The sequence below is a fragment of the Stegodyphus dumicola genome, chromosome 6 (genome assembly GCF_044657685.1).
Source record: "Stegodyphus dumicola isolate Sdum_Otavi_A_Nest chromosome 6, ASM4465768v1".
Taxonomy (NCBI): domain Eukaryota; kingdom Metazoa; phylum Arthropoda; class Arachnida; order Araneae; family Eresidae; genus Stegodyphus; species Stegodyphus dumicola.
The window spans coordinates 103,311,258-103,332,802 of record NC_140773.1 but is presented as its reverse complement, the minus strand read 5'-3'; the positions used below and the strand labels follow the sequence as shown (position 1 = coordinate 103,332,802).

General features: G+C 31.5%; 1 protein-coding gene across 2 annotated transcripts in view; it reads left to right on the top strand.

The window, feature by feature from the left end:
• Nucleotides 1-20,305, top strand: part of LOC118199227 (nuclear envelope integral membrane protein-like) — a 94,508-nt gene extending 74,203 nt beyond the window's left edge. For both annotated transcript variants that reach the window (XM_035371028.2, XM_035371029.2), the window contains 2 exons: nucleotides 6,193-6,354; nucleotides 19,356-20,305. In XM_035371028.2, coding sequence (XP_035226919.1) covers nucleotides 6,193-6,354; nucleotides 19,356-19,476 — 283 coding nt within the window. In that variant the 3' untranslated portion in view covers nucleotides 19,477-20,305. The remainder of the gene's footprint in view (nucleotides 1-6,192; nucleotides 6,355-19,355) is intronic.
• The last annotated feature ends 1,240 nt before the right edge of the window (nucleotides 20,306-21,545 follow it).

Genomic DNA, 21,545 nt, shown 5'->3' with positions numbered 1-21,545 from the left:
AATTAGACAAGCTGTCATATAAAACCCTAGAATGAAAGCAATAACATGTTTGAGATGTTAATACATTTCACAAATGTCGTTTGGAGAAGATGGTATTACTTCCTGAAATCTGAATGACTGAACTACTGAAATGGAAAAAAAAAAAAAAAAAAAAAATTATAAATTGTTTAAGGGAGAGAATTAAATGCTGTATGTCGCTGCACTTTAAATTTTCAGAATATTGATTTGTGAGTTTATTACAACAATTCATTTTTAATAAATGATTTATTTTTACATTTTAAATTTAATTATTTCATGAGATGAAAGTTTTTCTTTCTTTAGTAGTAACAGATATTTATTTCGAAAATGAAATGAGAATCTGTATGCAAGGTGAAAGCAATTAGGAAAATTTTCAGAAAGCTAATGCTTGCAGCCTTTAGTTCTGAGTATTGAGTTGAAAAACAGGATAAGTTTCTTCACCGGCAGTGTTACCCTCATCATTCCATTGTTGAAATTAGAAGCTCCCATTTCTTTCCTCATTTTCTTAATTGTTGCGTACAGACCCATTGAAGAAACTGAACCATTCTTTGCTGAATGGAAAGTTTTAAATACCTTCTTCGAATAGTTTAAGTCTTTCCTCTTATTGTTTATCTCATTTCTTAAAATATAACTTTAAGTTTTTCAAAAGAATATCCTCTAGTCTATGGAATCATAAAAATAATCGCTGCATAAGACACTACAAAGGGGACTTTTTAAACATATTGTGTTGTACTTAGCGGCTGAACTAACCATATAGATCTAACACAGGAGGAAACCATTTGCAGCTAATTATACTATTAACAGGGGTTTTTTTTTTTTTTTTTTTTTTGGTTGTTGTTTGTTTGTTTGTTTAAGTTCTGCTTTACTTGGGGAGAGTCCACAACTGTGAGAACAGGTGAATCATTGAGAGATCAAGCATAACACAAGGAGTTCTGTCCACATGTGCACTGAAAGCTGTTTGATTAATAAGAGACAGCTGAACATTTCAATAACTGCAGAAGATGCACCATGTACTTAGCACTCAAATAAAGATACTCAAATAAAGCTTTTGATCTCTTGGCTAAATAATATTTGTATGTTCTACAGTTGCCATGCAATTTATAATGACAACCTAGAAAAACAATCAAACATGTTTGGATCTCCATGCCTTGTTTGCAGCTTGATAAAGCCATCTGCCTTTTTTTACATATGTGTATTTGGCCATACAGATTTATTAAATTAATATGTAATTTAATCTGTCAATTATAGTAAAAAGATCGATTTAATTCACTTTTTTCTTTTTGGGGCCAAATATTAGCTATAAGAAAAATAAGTAACATAGCATTTTAATTTCTTTCCAATAAAATCACATATTCATGAAGTTGTACACTACTAATCAAACATTTTATAATGTATCCAGGCATCGTAATCATAAGCCTCGAACATTCGCAATATGTTTAATGCATATAGGTATTCATGGATTAGAAAATGGTTTTATGAAACTGTAATTGGTGTATGAGTACCGCATAAAGAAGAAATTTTTACTCAAAAGTTTTTACAAAGCATACCATGTTCTCTTTAAAGCAGGATTTAATTAAAATAATTTTTAAATTTATTAAAGTTGCTTACAGGTTTTCTTGTGTAAAATGTTCTATCACATTCTTTCTCTCCTTTTCTGGATGCATGTTGATATTCTTTAATACTATATGGGCCACTTAACTAACACTAGTTATGAGACCACTGAATTTGAACTCAGTTTGATCGCCTACAAAATTTAATAACTTTCAATATATTCTAGAACACCATCGTTTCTATTTCATTTACCTTTGTTAAGTTCAATATCCGCAGTTACTTCGTTCTGAGTAAATGCTTCACTAGTCCTGGTCTAAAATAAACCTATACACTTATTTTTCCTTTTTTTCTCTATATACACTCTGTTTTTTCTTCATTTATATTTTCAAATCTTCAATACCACAAGTAATATCAAAGAAGCCTGATACTGTTTTCTTTCTGAAGAAACCCAATTACAGTTTCAGGAATCAGTTTTCAATTGTTCAAATTGTTCCTTTGTTAATAATCTGAGAGCTTTTTGAGGAAAGTGGTGTGGTGTATTTAATTATGGCAAAGCACACTAGGGCTATCTGCCTAAGGGGAGGGATGCCTTCGTGGAGGACTTTCTAAGGGAAACTGGCTCGCATACACGTTACACATGGGGAAAACCATGAAAACACCCATGCAGCCAGCCTGTTCGCGGGATTCGGACCGAACTACCAGTGTTCAGCAACTTTACCGCTCGGCCGCTGGTGGGCCTTTTTGAAGAAAAGTGAATAAATAATTTACAAAATGGATGTTTCACACACAGATAATCTAGAAGTCATAATTTGGGTGATGGAAAGCCATTGTATTTGATCAAGAAGGTGAAACTCCCCTATTATACATATGATAAAAGAACCATAAATTTAAATTTTGTAGCTGAGAATGAAAAATAGTTTGGATCAGAGGAACATGGCTTCTAAAATAAAGTAATTTTTTATTATTATATTAATTTCAGGCAGTGTGTTTACAGAATTGTCCTGTATGCATCGATTTTCTAAATACTACTTTGGACTATTAAGAGAAATTTACAAATTTTTGCTGTTCATTGAACACTACATAGCACTTTTTACCGTATCATTCCTTGAGGGTATGAAAATGTGATACCCATCATCATCACAATAACCAATTAAATAGGCCTTTATAGCCTTGTCATCTAATTTACCTCCGTTGACATTTGGTACCTGTACAAATGCAGCTGATCCCAAAACTCGAATTCTGTTGATTGCCAGCTTGCGTCGAAACCATTCCTCAAACGGAGATTTTCCTGCAGTCTTACTTGGTCCGATTCGATTGAGAATGTAGACAGCCATAGATGCTGCTTCTGCCCATAGGAACTGTGGTAGGCCTGAATCCTTGATCATAGTGCAAACTGCATTCATTATTGTATGATTCTCTCTTTCAACCAATCCATTTTGTTCTGGTGTATATGGCATAATGATTCGCAGCTTGATGGCTGCATCATCAGTCAGCTTCACCAATTTATCATTGTCAAATTCACCATCTGTGACCAGTTCTTTTACATTTATCTCATCTTTGTTGGTCTGAACAAGAAACTGCTTGATTTTATCCACAGCCTCATCTTTATGTCTCAGAAATTCTACATGTTGAAACTTAGAGTAATCGTCCTTAATCACTAACATGTACTTCTTTCCGCCTCTTGATAAAACTGGCGATTCAAGTAAGTCTGCATGTATTATCTCATCAGACTTTTGTGTTTTGAATCGTTTTGGTTTAAATGTTAGTTGACTTTGTTTACCATACGCACATGGCTCACAAAATAGTTCATTGTCGATAATATCTATACCATTTTGGCGCAAGTACTGTTTCACTTACTGTATTCCTTGATGCCAAAGTGATAATGGCAATTTTGTCGTCGTCTTCATTGCCATCTCAGAAAAAGGAGTCATCATTTCCTTGTCAACCAAGTAGGCTGCAGCTGCAGAACCCCCTTGTGGCTTGACTGGTTTTGCATGTAGTTCAAGAGTCCATTTAATGAACACGGGGCTTCTAAAAGTATATTATCTGGGGTCTCCTTGCGAAAGAAAGGACAAATCATATCGTCTGAATCACTAGAGTTCGAGATTCCTCGCTTCGCCTTTAAGGCTGATAACAAATTTTTGCCAATTTCTGGTGTGTACAATACATCAGTCATACATAGATTTTTGTACGTTTCCAACCTTCGTGCACATGTCAATGTCCCCACAGCCATATGCTGGTATTGTCTGTTTGTTACCGACTGGGATTTCTGCTTGTTTGTCAAAGTTTGTCAAAGTGACGGTACGTCTTGAAATACTCGGCTGAATTTGTAATGTGTGCTGTAGCTCCATCGTCTTTAAGCCACACATTTTGGCCACAATTATCTTCTTGACGAGCAAACGCACTGCACTGAGTATTTTCAAAGAAGGTCTCTGTTTTGCCATTTGTCGTGGTTGGCTTGTCAGGGAAAACTGGGCAAAATTTACCAATGTGCCCAGGTTTATTACAACGAAAACAGATGCCATTGAAATCTTTCACACCATCACTGATCTTACTAAGTCTGTTCATCGTTTTAGCATTATTTGTTGTCAAGGGTTGGTATTGGCTGACCATCTGAGGTTTTTTACCACCCTTCTTCCATTTCTTTCCACTATGTTTTGCGCTATAATTAGCATTTGCCACAAATGTTATCGTACTTTCGTTTCTAAGCTCTTGATTTCTTCTTTGCGGCCATATGTTGATCTGTTCGATCAGTTTTTGAGGTGACTTTTCTGTCTTTGGCATTGAGTCTCACTCTGATTTGAACTCAATATATTCATCATCGGGAAGAATAGATGAGATACGCGGTGCTAGCAAGTTCTGTGGCAACTTTCCTTCGCCGCTCAACTCTTGCTCACATTGAAGATCCACCCACAGTGTATGTAAACGTGTGAGTGATTGTATTACACTTCGTCTTTCTCGATCCGAAAAGTGAAAAATTGTTGCAGAAGAGTGTCCAATTTCATGCTTGACACCTTCTCAAAATTACTTAATAACTCATTCCATATCGCTAGTGTAGAATTACCATGCATACGAATCAAATTTAACACATCCGGTGATACATTTGTGTGAATGATCACAGCAGCTTTCGCATTCGCCTTTGCATACGCTTTTACGGCTTCATTGTACTCGCGTATCATTTTTTCATTCGCACTTTCTGCCGGAGCTTTTGGCTCGATAAGGGAATTATCGAAGATGCCCGCACAATCGTTGAGCACAGACAGAGTTTATTTCAAATTTCCAATCAGCCCAGTTGGATAAACCTTCCAATTTGGTACACTGAACAAAATTTTTAGCTTCCATATTATGTCGTCATTAACCAGGAAATATGCAGCAAAAATAAAAGGCTATCGGTACACTGTAACGTCTACCTACACACTGTTCAGGTGGACGTGTTGAAATCAAAAACGAAACTAAAAAATATTCGCGATTCAAATACGTCAACACAGCCATCATTAATTTATTTGTGCAGTTAAATGTCACTAAAACCCATAATCAGTTGTAAAATTAACAGAGTGATGGCTCATTGAATTTTGGACTTTATTAACAAAAAAAGTAAAGAGAAGTTACATAAGAAAAGAGAAGTGTCTTATTGTTTATATGACAACTTTTAGAATGACAAAAATAATAGTGATGCCAGACGCATAAAACATAATAAACAATGATGCCACTGAAACTGCACATAATATTAATTAAATGCTCGATTCTCAACAGGAATAACTGAAAATATTTTATAGTTTAAAGATTATATATTAGTTTTAAAAAGAAAGAAAAGTGGAAATGCTTAAACCTTTTTCCCACCATGTATATTCTTCTGTCTTCATATGATATGATTCATTTCAAATTAAAAATTCAAATAACCTTGAATTTAATAAACTAGAATAAAATATATATTTTATATGTTCATGTCATCAGTGGTGAGCTGTAGGAAGGTTATTTTAAGCTCTTTGTTAAATTTACATTAACTTTATAAGCTTTTTGTTTGCATGTTTATTTATTCCAAGGAAAACGGGCTGTGTGTCAGTAATAATTTGACTTTTGCTTCCTGAGGAATTAGGATCTCATCTGATTTCATATGAATTTGGTCAAAAGCATTGCAGATAGCTGAAAATTGAATTAGGTGGTGGAAAATAGATTAGGAAGATACAAGATCTTCTTTGACTTAACTCAGCACATAACAACTGATTTAATAATAATATTTTTAAATGGGTCATTTAAACCTCAAATTTATGTTAAAAAATTTTGAAACTAATCACTTGGCCTTAGAACCTCCCAAAAGATGAACTGGTGGGAAAGAGGAAAATAATATGTGGCAGCTTCTGTCATAAAACATGTCACATAATTAAATTTTCTTATTATTTTTAGCAATTTCTGTATTTTTTATATTTTTTTAAAGACAAAACAAGATCTTTCTGTTAAAAGTTTATAGCTCATCACCATACTACATATGTTGTAAGTGATACAGATTTTTATGTCTGTAGTGTAGTTCATTTTCTGTGTGCATAATAGATGCCATATCAATATATTTGTGATTGTGTGTATTATATCATTATATTTATCATTTCAATATATTTGTGATTTCAGGTATCGGTTTTTTCCACCAAAAGTTAAGCTACTTACTGAATTGGAGTACATAGAACAAGGTCACATTGAAACAAAAAAGGCCTTGGAAAATCTGAGACAATATTGTCATAGTCCTGACTGTAATGCGTGGAAAGTGATAGCTAAGTTAAGAAATCCTGTGAGGTATTTTATTTTATTTTTTTTTTTTATTTATGTCTAGTTTGATTAGAAATTTGTATTATTTTATATCATATTCTAAAATGTATACATATATTCATTTAGCAGTGATGCTATTTTAACAGACAAACATATGTTTACTGCAGAGCGAAAAAAAAAATTAATAAAAACCTCATTAAAATAAGGTATTTATGAATCTTTGAAAGAAGTTGTATCTATTCGTTATCAATGAGTCGTTTGAACTGCGCAGTTACACAAAATGCTATGTGTAGTGTCATGAATGTGTGTGCTACTAATGTTCAAAACTAAATTATGATTATGAACAGTATAAATTACAAATAGCTAAGTTTATTGCTTTTTTATTTTTTTTTTAGCTATCAAAATAAGATGCTACTAGAAGAACAACGTTCAAAAAACCAAAACCAAAGTAATCATGAATCAAAAGTCGTTGCCGTTCAGCATAAAGAAATATAAACATAAATAGCGACTACTTGTTGCCATTCAGAGTAAAAGAAATATAAATATGAATATTAACAAAATGTTAAAGTTAATTTTATGAAATAATTAAACACATAAAAAATATAAAATACTTGAAATAAAAAATTATTATTTCTCATGAAGTAACTGGGCCACTACAAATGCTCTGATTACTTCAGATTGCTGGAAAATGCTGAAATACCACTGCTTTTGCCTCAAGTGTTTATGCCAGATTGGATGCTTGATGTCCACCATAAATATCACAAATGGAAATGTTGCAGACAAAACAATGCATGGCCAAAACTTCGTGGGAGGAAAAAAAGCAAGGATTAATCATCATGTTTTAAAACCACACAGTACAAAATAAAGTACACTTGAAAAAAAAAAAAAAATAGTGGGACAGTTCTATATCTGACGTTCTACTGGGCCAATTGACGAAATTCAACTTGCATTTTTCGTGTCTCAAAAACGTGACTTAGGATATGTATTATATTTATATATAGCATTGTTCTAATATAGGTATTTTGACACAAAATCGGACTTTTTCTGAAATGACATGCCAATTTTTTTCCATATTTCAATTCTATGAGTCAAATTACGTCAAATTGCCAAACTCTGTAAAAATCGCACAAGTAGTTTTCAAAAAATTAGTCCTCAAAATTTTAGCCCCTCAATGTTAATTGAGTTTGGTACATATTTATAAATAACTCTTTTTTTATTAAATTTATTTAGATTTATATATAGCATTGTTCTGATTAGAAATTTATAGGTATTTTGACACAAAATCTCTCTCTCACTTTTTTTTTTTTTTTTCTAAAATGACATGCCAATGTTTTCCCATATTTCGATTCCATGACTCCAATTATGAAATTATCATTATTAAAATTTGATGTGAAACTTGCGGAGAAATTCAAAAATTTAATTGTGCTCATTTTTTTTAAGTTTGCACTAAGAATAATTCACTTAGTGAACTTCTTATTTGACAAATATGCCAGACTTCAAAACATGCCAATATATAAATTCATGTATATCTTCGGAAATTTTGAATAAAAACTGTAATTTTTGCAGGTATGCTTAGAAATACATTACTTTAAGATGATGGTAAAAATTTTATAGATTACAATTCAATATTTTTTCGAAAATTTTATAAAAATTATTTTAAAATAGAAATTTTAAAAATAAATCATAAAAAATGGGCAAATTTTATTTGGAATGAACCTAAATTTTGAAATGAGAAAGGAAGTATAAAGTAAGCTTAATAAAAAAAAGATATTAACAAATATATTCCAAATTCAATTAACATTGAGGAGTTAAAAATTTTAGAGTTAATTTTTTAAAAACTACTCATGCGGTTTTTACAATACATGGCAGTTTGGCATAATTTGAATCATAGAACCAAAATATGGGAAAAAAATGCAATGCCATTTCAGGAAAAGTCCGATTTTGTGTCAAAATACCTATATTAGAACAATATATATAAATCCAATTTTGATGTCCTTTCAGAAAAAGTCTAATTTTGTATCAAAGTACCTATATTAGAACAATGCTATATATAAATCAAATTGGGATGCCATTTCAGAAAAAGTCCAATTTTGTGTCAAAGTATACCTATATTAGAACAATGCTATATATAAATCTAATACATATCCTAAATCCCGTTTTCGAGACATGAAAAACACAATTTGAATTTTGTCAATCAGACCAGTAGAACGGGAAATGTAAAACTGTCCCATATTTTTTTTTCACAGTATACTTACAGATCATCACATGATGATAATATAGCAGACACGTGTTTTTTGTTCTTTTAAAGTTGTAACTTTTATCATTATGTGAATGTATATTGAATTAGGTCACACTAGAATTAGTCACACTAGAGTGACACATAACTACCTTCTGAAAGCTGAGAACGAGCCTGTTTGAGCAAACTGTGATGTTTGTCTCTCAGTCCATCACATTTTAATTGAATGTCCATATTTTAATAGCTGCGACCTGCCTTTCGGCCATTTAATCGGAAGAGAGGTCAATACCAATTTGTTTAACTACCTGAAAGAAACAGGTTTCTATTATTTAATTTGATTTTTGTCTTGATATTTTATGTTAGAATTTTAATGAATTATATGTTTTAGGATTTTATATCTATACTGCAAATCTCATTATCTGAATCATAATCATCATTTTCATCCCACCATTTCAATATCTTTTTACTCGCCTCGATTTTAAAAGTGTGCTGTTTTCTTTAGACTTTTTTCTTTATCTAAAATCTATACTTTACTTTATATGTTGAAATACAAATCCTGTGTTTGGCGCATATGGCCTATAGAGCTTTGCGCTATAAATCTACTACCGCCACCACCAAGGAGACATGGACATTTATAGTAAAACAGCATAAAATGCCGCTTCGAAACTAACAGCCTATCTAGGCTACCGCCCCTTTAGACTAATAAATTAAATTAACAGTAAATAAAAAAACTCTTGTGCAGAACTAAAAATAAATTAAAAAAATTATCACTATAAAATACAAGCAAAATTAATTATTACGTTTAAATACAATTTTAATATTAGAATTAAATGTATAAACATTTTTAAGAAGTCAAAAGTGTTTATCACTATGATGTATTATGAAATATAATTGAAATAAAATTCCTTTATAGAAATTGTGCTATAATACTCATCTATAATTTTAAAAAAGCAGCACAATTTAGAATTTTAAACACAACTTTCAAAAATTTGTTTTTAAATATTTTAGTATTTTTTACTTATTTACCACCAATAAAAAGCATAAAAATTTCAAGAGAAAATTGCTTGTTTGAAATTTTCTATTAGTTCAGATTTAAAATTTAATTTTCTAAAAGAAGTAGTTAACAAATTTCCTTACAGCTTAGAAAAAGCTAAAAAAATAATCAGTTCTGAAAGCATGCAATAGCTTTATAATTATTTGGAACGTTAATTATGCTTGATAAATATGCTAAATTTTTAAAAATCAATCTCAATTTCAAAAATAAAACTATGTAGAAATTCTAATTTGTGAAATGAGGCGCTACAACCAGCTTTTTCTTGACAATTATACATGCTGCAATAGGCAGCCAATGTTAAATTTCTGCAAGTCGTCCCTACTCCTCCGGATTTGATCAAGGTGACAGCCGGCAACGCCTCAGACGAGGAAGAAAACCTGTTTGGGTTAGTCTATTTCTTATAAGGTCCATGCAATTGCGCTAACATTCGATTTGACACCAAAAGTATTACATGCAATTCGATTCAGCCCACGCTGAAGTCTCTCATATTTATTTGGAATGTAAGAAATATGCTTTTTCTACTTTAATTTGCTGTCTAACAAAACACCTGAATATTTAATTTCATTCACCCTCTGAAGGGGACTATCATTTAAAAGCAATTGATGTCCTTCATAAGTAGTATTTTTTTTATCAATGAACATTGTCTTGGATTTTGCATGGTTAAAGTTTAACTTAAAATCTATTGACCATTAATAAATGAAATCCAAAACATCTTGGGTGAGATGGAAAGCTTTGTGCATTTCCTTTCCTTGAACACAAATCAACAAATCATCTGCAAAGGAAATTGAATAAGAAACTGAACTTTGCAACTGAAGAGATTAGCAAGTTTCTGTAAGAGATCATTCATAATAATAATCCAAAGCTTGGGACTGGAAACAGAGCCCTGTGGACATCCTCTCTGAGATCGACAAACTGTTTAAGTGCTACCCAGAAAAAGTTCGACCGTCCTATCTTTCAGCAAATCGGAAACGACATTAAACACATTATGAGGTATTTTAATTTTTCTTAGTAAATTAAGAATAGCAGGCCATCATGCATTACAAAAATGGAATGTTTGACCTGCATTTTGTAAACCAAATGGCATTTTAAGAAACTCAAATAGTCCAAATGAGATAGTCACAGCTGTTGTAGGCACGTCGTCTAGATTAACAGGAATCTGCTGGTATACCCTAGCTAAATCGAGTGTTGAGAAAACATTTTTTTCCAAAAAATATCTGTGTACAATCTTGAATATGTGATACAGTATACCAATCAGGAATAGTAGCAGCATTCAGGCGGCTATAATCACCGCAAGAGCATGAATCACCATTAGCTTTATAGACCATGTGGAGAGGGCTAGCCCAAGGACTTTTGGAAGGTTGAATGATTCCTTGTGACATCAGGATTTCAAACTCTTGCTTGGCCACTCAGAATAAATCCGGTGACAAACGACAAGGTTTAGAAAACATGGTAGGACCTTTAGTCTCAATACAATGGAAAATTGTCGAATTCTGATCATTGTTGGTTACATAATCAGGATTTGTGAGTTCAGGATACTCAACAAGTAAGCTATCAAATTTAAAATCACCAAGAAGTACAGATATGTCAGAATCAAAAGAATTCCCAAACAATTTACCACGCGATGACAAATTAGTTTTGCAATCGATGAGACAATTATTAGCAACATCAACAAGTAATGAATATTTGTTAAGGAAATCTACACCTATGATTGGCTGATTTACATATGCAACGACAAATAACCAAGTAAAGGTATGACATGAATTTAAAGTAAGGTGCTTACTGCCAAATGTGGGAATTTTAGTTCCATTGGCGGCAAATAAAACCAAATTCTGAGAAAGCTTGGAATGCAGAGTATACTTTTTTCGTAATACCAACACATCCACACCAGTATCAATTAAATGCCTTATTTTTTAATAGTGTTTGGCCAAAAGTATATGATTTGCCTGGCGGTCACTATTGTGGCCAGAAAGCGATTGCTCTATTCATTTCCCTTTTGGTGAAAGGAACACTGGGACTGACATTTCCTTCCCCAAAATTTGCATGATAAAAGCAAAGCTCATTTGCTCGCTCTTTGTAACGGTTATCACGTTCGTGTAACCTGCTATGCCAGTACAAATGCCGAAAATTACATTTAGCACTGTGAGAATTATGTCCCAAGGGAGAGGTTAACTCATTAATGTGTTTAGTCAGCTTTACTATCTGGAGTTTCAAACAAGTAGTAGCAGATTTGCTTGACTCACTACTCACACTTGCACACTCAGTAAACTTATCAGCAATCATAGCTAATTTACTCAAATTATCTTCACCAAGAGCAGCTAAAATAGACTGTGTACTAGGAAGCCTTGCAAGCCACAAAGACCTTAGCAGAGGTTCACCTACAGTATAACCTGCCAAAACACACATATGAGTCAATAACTGAGAAGGGGGTTGGTCACCAAGCTATAAACCTTATAAGAGAATACGAATTTTTGATGCTTCACTCTCAAAATGTATTGAAATCAATATTTGTTTTAGAGCATCATATTTTCCAGTAGTGGGAGATTTTAAAATATCACCAGCAGAAGTAACTATATCAGAGCATACAGCAGTGATGACATGATTAAATTTTGTTAAGTCCAAAGTTATGTTGAAAAGGAAGACAAACCACAAGGCAAGATTTGTTTTCCAAAAGAGTGGTAATTTTACCAAAACATGCAACATGTGTGTAGTTGCTGCACCTTCAGCTGCAATGTTGTCGGCAGAATTTTCACTACGCGACATTAGCAACTTTCTACAACTAAGTATTACAAATACCAAAACAGAATATAAAAGGATAGAAAACCTACTAAAGATACACACTGGAGTGAAAATGCATATCAACGAAAATATAAAATATTTTGTAAAAGAATACTGTACACAATAATACAAAAGAAAAAATCAACTCTTCTGAATAATTCCTTGTGACTATCTGCACTTTGAATCATACAGTAACCTGGGAAAAAATTATCTAATATCAGCACCGACAGACTAAACTTCACTGGAATTTTTCTGCTCCTTAGCTCCACTATGGAATTGTCCGCACAGATATTGCTGCCATGGAATCTCAGTATTCAACTTCCTCAAGCACTTCACACTGCACACATAAGTACAGCAATCACCAATTGTTTACACCACCAGGCTCCACACTAGTCAGAAAGAAGATCAAGAACTTTAGCAAAACATAAAATTAACTTTATTTAAAATTTGAAAGCAAAATATAACTAAATACATGGTGATAGGCCAATTCCAATTGCCGACCACGGACAAACCAGAACAGAGAACTTCCGGTGCTGGAGAATCTCTTTGGCAAAAAGTTCAGTTTTCATGCTCACACTATAGCGAGTACACACGGGTACAGTGCAGCAAACATGAATACTGCATGCAAATGTTACAATACAAATATTCTTCTCGGATTGCAAATACTCCATAGAAGGGTATAGAACCATAAAGGGTTTCATTAGAGAGAGTTCACTGTATTTAGCTTTCTCATTTATGTAATTTTTATTTTCTTTAACAAGCATTAAAATTTTCAATTTTTTTATTTAAAAATTTTGAAATTTTCTTTGGTCTTTTTTAATACGTAATGAATTATCTAGTAGGAGCATTCTCTAGAAGCGACCAATAATTCGTTTGCTGTGAAAGATTGTTCCATATTTTGATAGGTAGGTACTTAATCGTGGCTGCTGTTAAACTGCTGATGAATTATCACTTAAGAAATGTCTTAAATAAAAATATTCTAAGGAAAATTAATTCATATTAGTAATTAGAACAAAAGTATTATTTGATATCTTTTATTTCTTAAGATCATGTTCTTTGCTTGGAACTTCTGATTTATTAGAGTACCTTAATTTATGCACAGTTGTTCGAGAAATTGATAGTGAACTTGTACATATTTTACATGACTTTTATTTTCAATGAATGAAAGGCGTCAAATGCAAATTTCTGCATTTTAGTGGACAGTAGTGTCAATAAAAAAAAGTCCCTTTTTACAATGTGTTATTTTAAATGTTTTGTAAGCATGTGATTTTTAATTAAAGTTATGAAAAGCGATCTTTTTTCAGTAAAATGAAGCTATTTTTGCTCTGACGAACTAAACTAAAAGCATCTATATTTTGGAAAAAGATAGTTTTAAAGAAGACAGATTTTCATAATTTGTGTTTTAAATCAAGCAGAATTATGTTTTTGCTTTTATTAAATTTATAAATATTATGATGTATGAGAAACATAATATTACTAATTTTATTTCTAAATTGTATATATTTCAATACTACTCTTTACATGTAAATGGAAGTTTTGGGTTCTATGTATTAAACAAATTGCAATTTTTTTATAACTATGGGTTAGAGTTTTATTTAATGGTTCTTTTTGATAACTAATTTGCCCACATGTAAAGTTTAAAATATCTTCTACAGACTGTTGACATGCTTTCTGCCTTAATTATTTATCCCAATTTTGAAATGTAACTTTTAGTTTTTCAAAAGAATATTCTCTATTCTGCCAAATCATTAAACAATTGCTAGATAAGTCGTTACAAACAAATCTTTTTACATGTTATGCAGTGTCTAGGGACAGGGCTAATGCAGGGGAGGAAAACAGCTTTTACTATCCCTCCATTTTAGGTGGGGGCAAGGTCAGCAATACAATATCACTGTCAGAACAGGTATGTTGTCGAGAGACCAAGCATAACTCCAGGAGTTCTGTACCATGTGTGTGCCAAAGGCAAGTAGGAAACAGGTGAAAGTTCCAGTCAATGAAGCAGATGCTCCATGGGCTTAATAATTGAACAAATAGAAAGATAATTTTGTGTCTTGACTAAATAGAATTTCTGTGTTCTAAAGCTGACATGCATTTTAAAATGAGAACCCAGAGACATTTAGACCAGAGCTTATTAAATATTTTTGGATCCCAATTCCTTCTTTGCATTTTGGTAAAGACCTCTGTCTGTTTCGAATATACAAGCTGTGCTCATAAAGTAACTGAGTAAATTAAAAGACCAAACAATAAAATTTAAAAAAATGAAAGAATAAATGTATGTTTAGGAAGAGTCACACCTGAACTGGTTATTTTGTCATTTATTTATCAAAACGGAGTTATTTTCATTTACTGAGAAGACACTATACAAAAGAAGTTGCTTTGAGATCGAATAGTGTGATAACATTAAATTTTGTTACAATTAGGTATATATGTTTCCCAAACATCAGAGATGATTTGAACAGTATATGCCGATGCATTATTATGAACAACACAAGTGTATGAGTGGTACTACCACTTTAAATATGGGCATGAAATCGTTGCAGATGAACCAAAGATTGGGCACCCATCAACTTCAAATGTTATGCATGGCCTATTTTCAAATTTTGCTTACATATGCTGTTCAAGAAGAAAGGAAAGAAAATTCAAGATAACTTAATATTTAAAGTTTTATTTGAACAATATATTACATAAAGATGACTAAAAAATTGAAATTTTTTAGATATAAATTTAGCAAATCGATAAAAATAATTTGTCTTCCACTTAATGTCAAGTCCATTACCTTGAGATTATTTTACCCACATTAGTTTGTAAGTCTGCTTAAAAGGGGCAGTACATCTTCAGTGCCTTAGATAAACCAACCGAGCTAAGCCTGACTACTTTGAATATGTACTTGACATGAAGTAGCAGACAAATTATTTTTATTGATTTGCTAAAGAAAAAAACTTTTGTAATTAATTTTTATCATGAATGTAACACACTAATAGTTCATATTTAAAATAATTAAATTTCTTTATTTGAAAAAATAAATTAGGTTACAAATAAAGAGTTTGAATAACATGAAACTTGAAAAGAACAGGCATTTTTGCCTATGATCACATTTTTAAAGATTTATATCTAATTTATTTAGTTCCAATGTCTATAAACAGCATTTTAGTAAGGTAAACAGTGCTTCAGTGACCTGAAGAGACATTAAAGAAATTATATAGACTCCTCTGGTGATTATTTTGAAGGAGATAAATTTTATTTAAAGGTTAGTAATCTTTTCCATATTTATATAAGAAATTGTACAGTTACTTTATGGGTTATCCTTGTATGTATTCATACAAACAGATTTATTTAATTAATATAGCATTTTATTAATTGTATGTTATGTTTTGACCTACATTTTTCTTTGGTTCAAAAATTAGCAGTACAAATAATAATAGAGCATTTTAAAAAACACACATTTATGCAGTTATATAATAATAATCAAACATGTTATGCTGCACTTAGGCATCGCAATTATCAAGCCGAAAGCATTCACAGTTATGCTTGCTGATTAATGCGTAGATATACATGAATTCTAAAATGATTCTGTGAAACTACAATTAATTAACAGGTACCACATAAGAAATCTTCTGAAGTTTTTGACAAATATACTATGTTCTCTTCAAAGCAAGTTTAATTAGAACAGTAATAAAATGCATGCAGATTTTTTTTTAAATTCTTATTCTGTAAAATTTTCTGCTACACTCTTCCCCCCACCCCCCTTTTTTTTGGATGCATGTTGATATTCCTTTATACTATATGGCACCGAACAAAGTTACGATACCACTGAATTTGAACATAATTTACCTATACAGTTTAACAATTTGTCTACACATTTCAGAGCTCCATTGTGGCTATTCCTATTTTGTTTTCCTTTTTGCATTTATACTCGAGACTACTTTCTTCTGAATCACTGCATCACCAATCTTGGTCTGATAGAGCTCTATGTAATTATGCTTTTTTTTCCCCCTCTTCCCACACTTCTGTTTTTCTTTGCTCCCTTTTTTTTTAAACTTAAAGTAATTTCAGTGAAGCCCGATGTCTTCTTCATCGAAAGAAATCCAGTTGCAATTTCAGGTTTGTCTTTATAGCCACGAATGATAAAGTTTTTACTTAATTTCAGACTCTAGCAATCAGATTTAGTGCATCAAATATGTGGGTTAAAGTCATAAATTCCTAGCCTTTGGTAATAATCTGAGAGCTTTTTGATTATCGATAAACAAACAACTTTGGTTATTCTGCAAACGGATAATCGATAATCTGATGTAACGTTCTATGGGAAAAGAATGCAAAAAATTCTGCTGTTTTTATGTAATACATTAATGTTGTTTGATTAACTATTTGCTGGTGGTTTTATGTCCAGATTAATTATCTCTACTCATTATACTATTATTTTGAAATATTGCCAGTACTGCTCATTTCCTAGGCCTCTTGCTACCTTCTTGATGCTTAATATCTGCCGGATAATTCAAACATGGCCAAAGGAGAAATATTGTCATTTTCAAAAGCTCTGTTCTTTCTAAAGCACAGTTATTTTTAAATAACCAAATTTTCTAATGTTAACAATTATTATGATGTAATAATGTATTAATAATTTTTAAGTCAAATAAAATTTTGGGTGAGGGGGGTTAATTTCAGCCATGTGATATTTTAACACTGCTTTTGAACAAAAAAATAGTATTGTTTATTTAAGTGGTAATAAACAACATTTGGTTATTGTTCATTATTTTAATCCATTGCATACAAACTGAAAATTCTATATTTTTTTAAATATCAATGGTTTTTTTTTTTTTTTTTTTTTTTTTTTTACATTCCTCAAATGTTTTTGTATGTAAATAAAGGAAATTCTACTTGATTGATGAAAAAGTCATTTTATTCAATCAAAAAAGTAAAATATCAAATTTTATCTCTGAAACTGAAAAATGTTTAGAATCTGAGGGAAACCTGAACATGATTTTCTAAAATTAGTTTATTTTTTATTACATAAATTTCAAGGAGTGTACTTTCTGAATTGTGTTGCATGCTTTAATTTTTCTAAATACTTTTTTATATCATAAATTTTCCAGAAATATGTTTTAATCTGTCAAAATAACTTTAAAAAATTGATCTTCAGTCTCTATACACAAAAACTATAAAAAAACTATCATTTTTATTCAATGCATATAAAGATTAAAACTTCATGTAAAACATAAAATGTGCATGTAAATATGAAGGTATAAAAAAGTAAGCAAAAGAAACACCTGTTTATTTTTAATTAACAAATTGTAAAACAGTGTTTAGGCCAGAATGGAAAGCTCATCGTTTATGTCTATAGGAGACCAGTGTTTTACAATTAGTAGGTAATATAAAACACTGGTTATACATCTAAACTGATAATTGGTCACTTCCAGACAACATCCCTACAAGATGAATTCACTACGTGATAAGAAAGAACAAGGAATATTTCAAAATTCTTTAATTAAAAAATTAAATACACTACTCTCCAAAAGTTCAGAAACAGTATGTTTTTGTGTCTAATTTGAGAATGAAGCAACATAGAAACAAGAAATTTACAGGACATGTCCACTAAACTGTTACAAATTTACAAGATATGTCCACTAAACTTTAATGAATGCAACATAGAATGTTTCTAAAGTTCAACACAAACATGAATTACAACAAAAAATTATACTCTTGCAGAGAAATCCAGTCTTGTAGAAACAGTATATCACAGGTTTTTGAGAAAAAATGGGGTGGTAACATTACAAAAATAGGTTCTAATAAGGAATGCTCTAGCTCCAACATATTGGCGGCAGTGGCGTTCCATGCTGTCAATTAAGTTTTCAGTCAATGAAAGGGGAAGCAATGACCAGACATGGAGTAATCCTTGTTCAAGCTCATCCAGTGAACTTGAAGCAGCAACCTGTCTCCCAACGTAGTCCCAAAGATATGCTATCAGATTCAGGTCTGAGGACTGAGCTGGCCACTCCATAATGTGACCCTCAAGTTATTACCACAATATTTTTTATAATGATATTTTAAAATTGTTATGTTTTTTAACTGCTTTCTTTTCTCCCTTGATGGAGTTGTACACTGATGTTTTTGCTTGTAACTTAGTTACAGATTGTTTCAGAACATAAAATTTTGTTAATTTTCCACCAAATTGATCATAAGTGCTGCAAAAAATTAAATTTGGTCAGCTTGAAAGGTTCCAGTGAAACTGGACAGCCAGAAAGTTGTATCTAAAAATTCAAGTTCATCATTCTCATAGCAAATCCCAAGAGATTCAGAATTCTTTGCAAACCATTATTCTTTCCCTTTTTTACTAAACAAATTTCTGAAAAAAATGTCAAAGCATTTTCTATGGCTAATTAGTTTATAGCAAAATTATTCATTACTTTATTTTTAAGCTAACCATGTTGATTCTCAATAAGTGATAAGGTTGTTAATATCAAAGAAGTTTTCATATAGTTTTGACACATTTTGTAGATATTTTTAAATTAAAAATGCTTACCTTGTGAGTTATAAACAGCCTCAGTAACTTACCAACCAATCATAACTTTTTTTTTAATCTACCAATTTGCCATCTAAAGAAATTTGATCTACTAAGGGGGTGGAAAAGAAATTTGAGAATCATTTCTTTAGGGGAGAAAATGTGGATTTATTATACTTGAACGGAAAACAGTGGAAGAATTTTCAATTCAATAATCTGAGAAGGAAATTTAAATGATTCAATCATATAAATCTGATGATGTTTCAATCATCTCAGAAGAAAATTGTACTAAATTAAAACAACAAAAAAATTCTAACTTTTTTCCACAAAAAGGTTTTTTAAGAGATGATAAAATATTAGAGGAAAAATATTTTTAGTGATTATTGCATTTGTATTTTAGTTACTCTGTTAGTCAGCATATATTGCTATATTTAAAAAAATTCTTTTAAAATCTTTGATATCTGTAGGTTTGCCCAGTTTATTGAAAATGGGACTCAATACACAGATGAAGAGTTATTAGAATATAATTCTGAAGAATTTTTTGATAATGAGTTTCACCATTCATCATATTCAGATGACGATATGTAGAGTAATGTAATACTTTTTAGCAATGCTGTGCCATTCAAAATTTACAAGCCATGGTGTATATGAAATTCAATTTCGAATTTCCATCAAATGCGTTATAAAAAGTGTGTAAGTTGTAAAATTGTGGCTGCTAATTTCATTTTTGTATATGAAATGAAATTAGAAATATTTTAAGAACTGTATAAATTTTTTAAACTAGTGACAATTGTTTTTTGATTTTGCGTATAAAAAGTAAATGTGATTTTTGTTGATTGACTTTTGTATACATTTCCATGGATTCTTTGAATTAAACCATTATTTTTCAAACAACATTATTTATTTTTCACTTTATGTTTTATTTTCTTTACGAATAATGACAACATCATTACTAGCCTTCAATGGCTATATACAATTGTTTAAGAAAATGTAGGATTATTAAAATAATAATTATTTTTTGATCTCGAGTGATTTTTGTATGCAGCTTTTCATGATATGCTTTGAAGTAAAATATTATTTATTTTTAAAGACTCACAGTTAATTTCTTTTTGGTACTGACATATTATCACAACCATCTTAGCAGAAATCTCTAGTCCTTCAGAATATACCAAACTCTGGTAACCATGCTCATAATGATTATTCAGGCAACCATGTGCATGATTTTCCAATCCATCAGTTTCCAATGCTGCCATTTTCATATGCATTCTTTCTGTTGTATTCCAAATTCCAATGCCTTTTATGGGAAAATAATGATTATTTTTTGTCTTAACCCTTTCCGTCAACTACCTTTTGGGTTTTGAAATTAAAACAAGTTGGAGTTTTGAAATTAAAAAAAAAAAAAAAAAAAAAAAAAAAAGCTAGGCAGTCTAATTAGGCCCAGAGGAGTACACAAGTAAAATTTTGTGAAGATAGCACTTATCGTTTTAATTCTGTGGGTGTGCCCACCAAAGTGGGCACACTGATTGAATAGAGCTTCGAAAAGAGTGCTGAAATGAGCATTGTTGTCAACGAACTGACCAATGAAATGCGGAGAAACAAAGAATACAGACTCTCAGTTGTCCTAGATTATCAGTGAGCTCGGTCTGGGCACACCTAGGGTTCGCTGTTTGATTTTAGGCAAGATTTCAAGGTAAAAATTTAAAACTAATATAGAATAAGGACATTAGCATACAGCCAAAAAAATAACATAGAAATTTCTTTTCGAACAAGATTTCATTGAAAAATGAGGGTCTTAAAAAACTAAACATGGCTAAAATATATGGACTGGTTGGTGTCAAGCTGCCATCTACTATAAATAAAGAAGGTTCAGAGTAACCTATGAATCCTTTTTCATTCAATTTTTCTGTGCATGCAGAAGGTAATTTTTAGGTGTGTCCAGACCGGACACACTGTGCTGCAAAGGGTTAAACTCGATTTCAAAATTTGTGCTAATAGGTTTTTCCTATAATAGAAGAAAGACAGGTGAAATTTCTGCAGGAATACACTGTTTTGCTGCAAAATCGCTAAAATAACATTGCTTCAAATTCTCTCTCAAAGCAGCGATGCAAAATTTCAATCACAACAAAAAACCATGTGTAACTAGATTTGCTGATTGTCTTTTGGAATAAATATATACTGGATAATAAAATATTTATATATGTAGTATATAATTTTTTACAATAAAAGTAAGTGTTCCTTTTCTTTTGTAAAATTTGCCAATGTGATTGCAATAATCTGTAAATTCTTTTCTTTTATTCATTTATAATAACAATCACTGCTAGCTATATATGGTTTTTTTTTATTTATTTATTACTTGCTCCGCCCTTAGGCACTACACGGAAAGGGAGGGATGCCCCGTGTAGGTCTTTTTAAGGGAAACTGGCTCATATCCACGTTACACATGGGGAAAACCACGAAAGCACCCATGCAGCCAGCCCGTTCGCCGGGACTCGAACCTCGAAACGAACTACCAGTGTTCAGCGGCTTTTACCACTCGGCCGCTGGTGGGCACTATATATGGTTTGGGAGCAAAAATATAGATTATTAAAAATTCCTTTCCCTCAGTTACAGGCATTGTATTTAAGACATATAACTGCAGATTAATACTGAACTTTAGA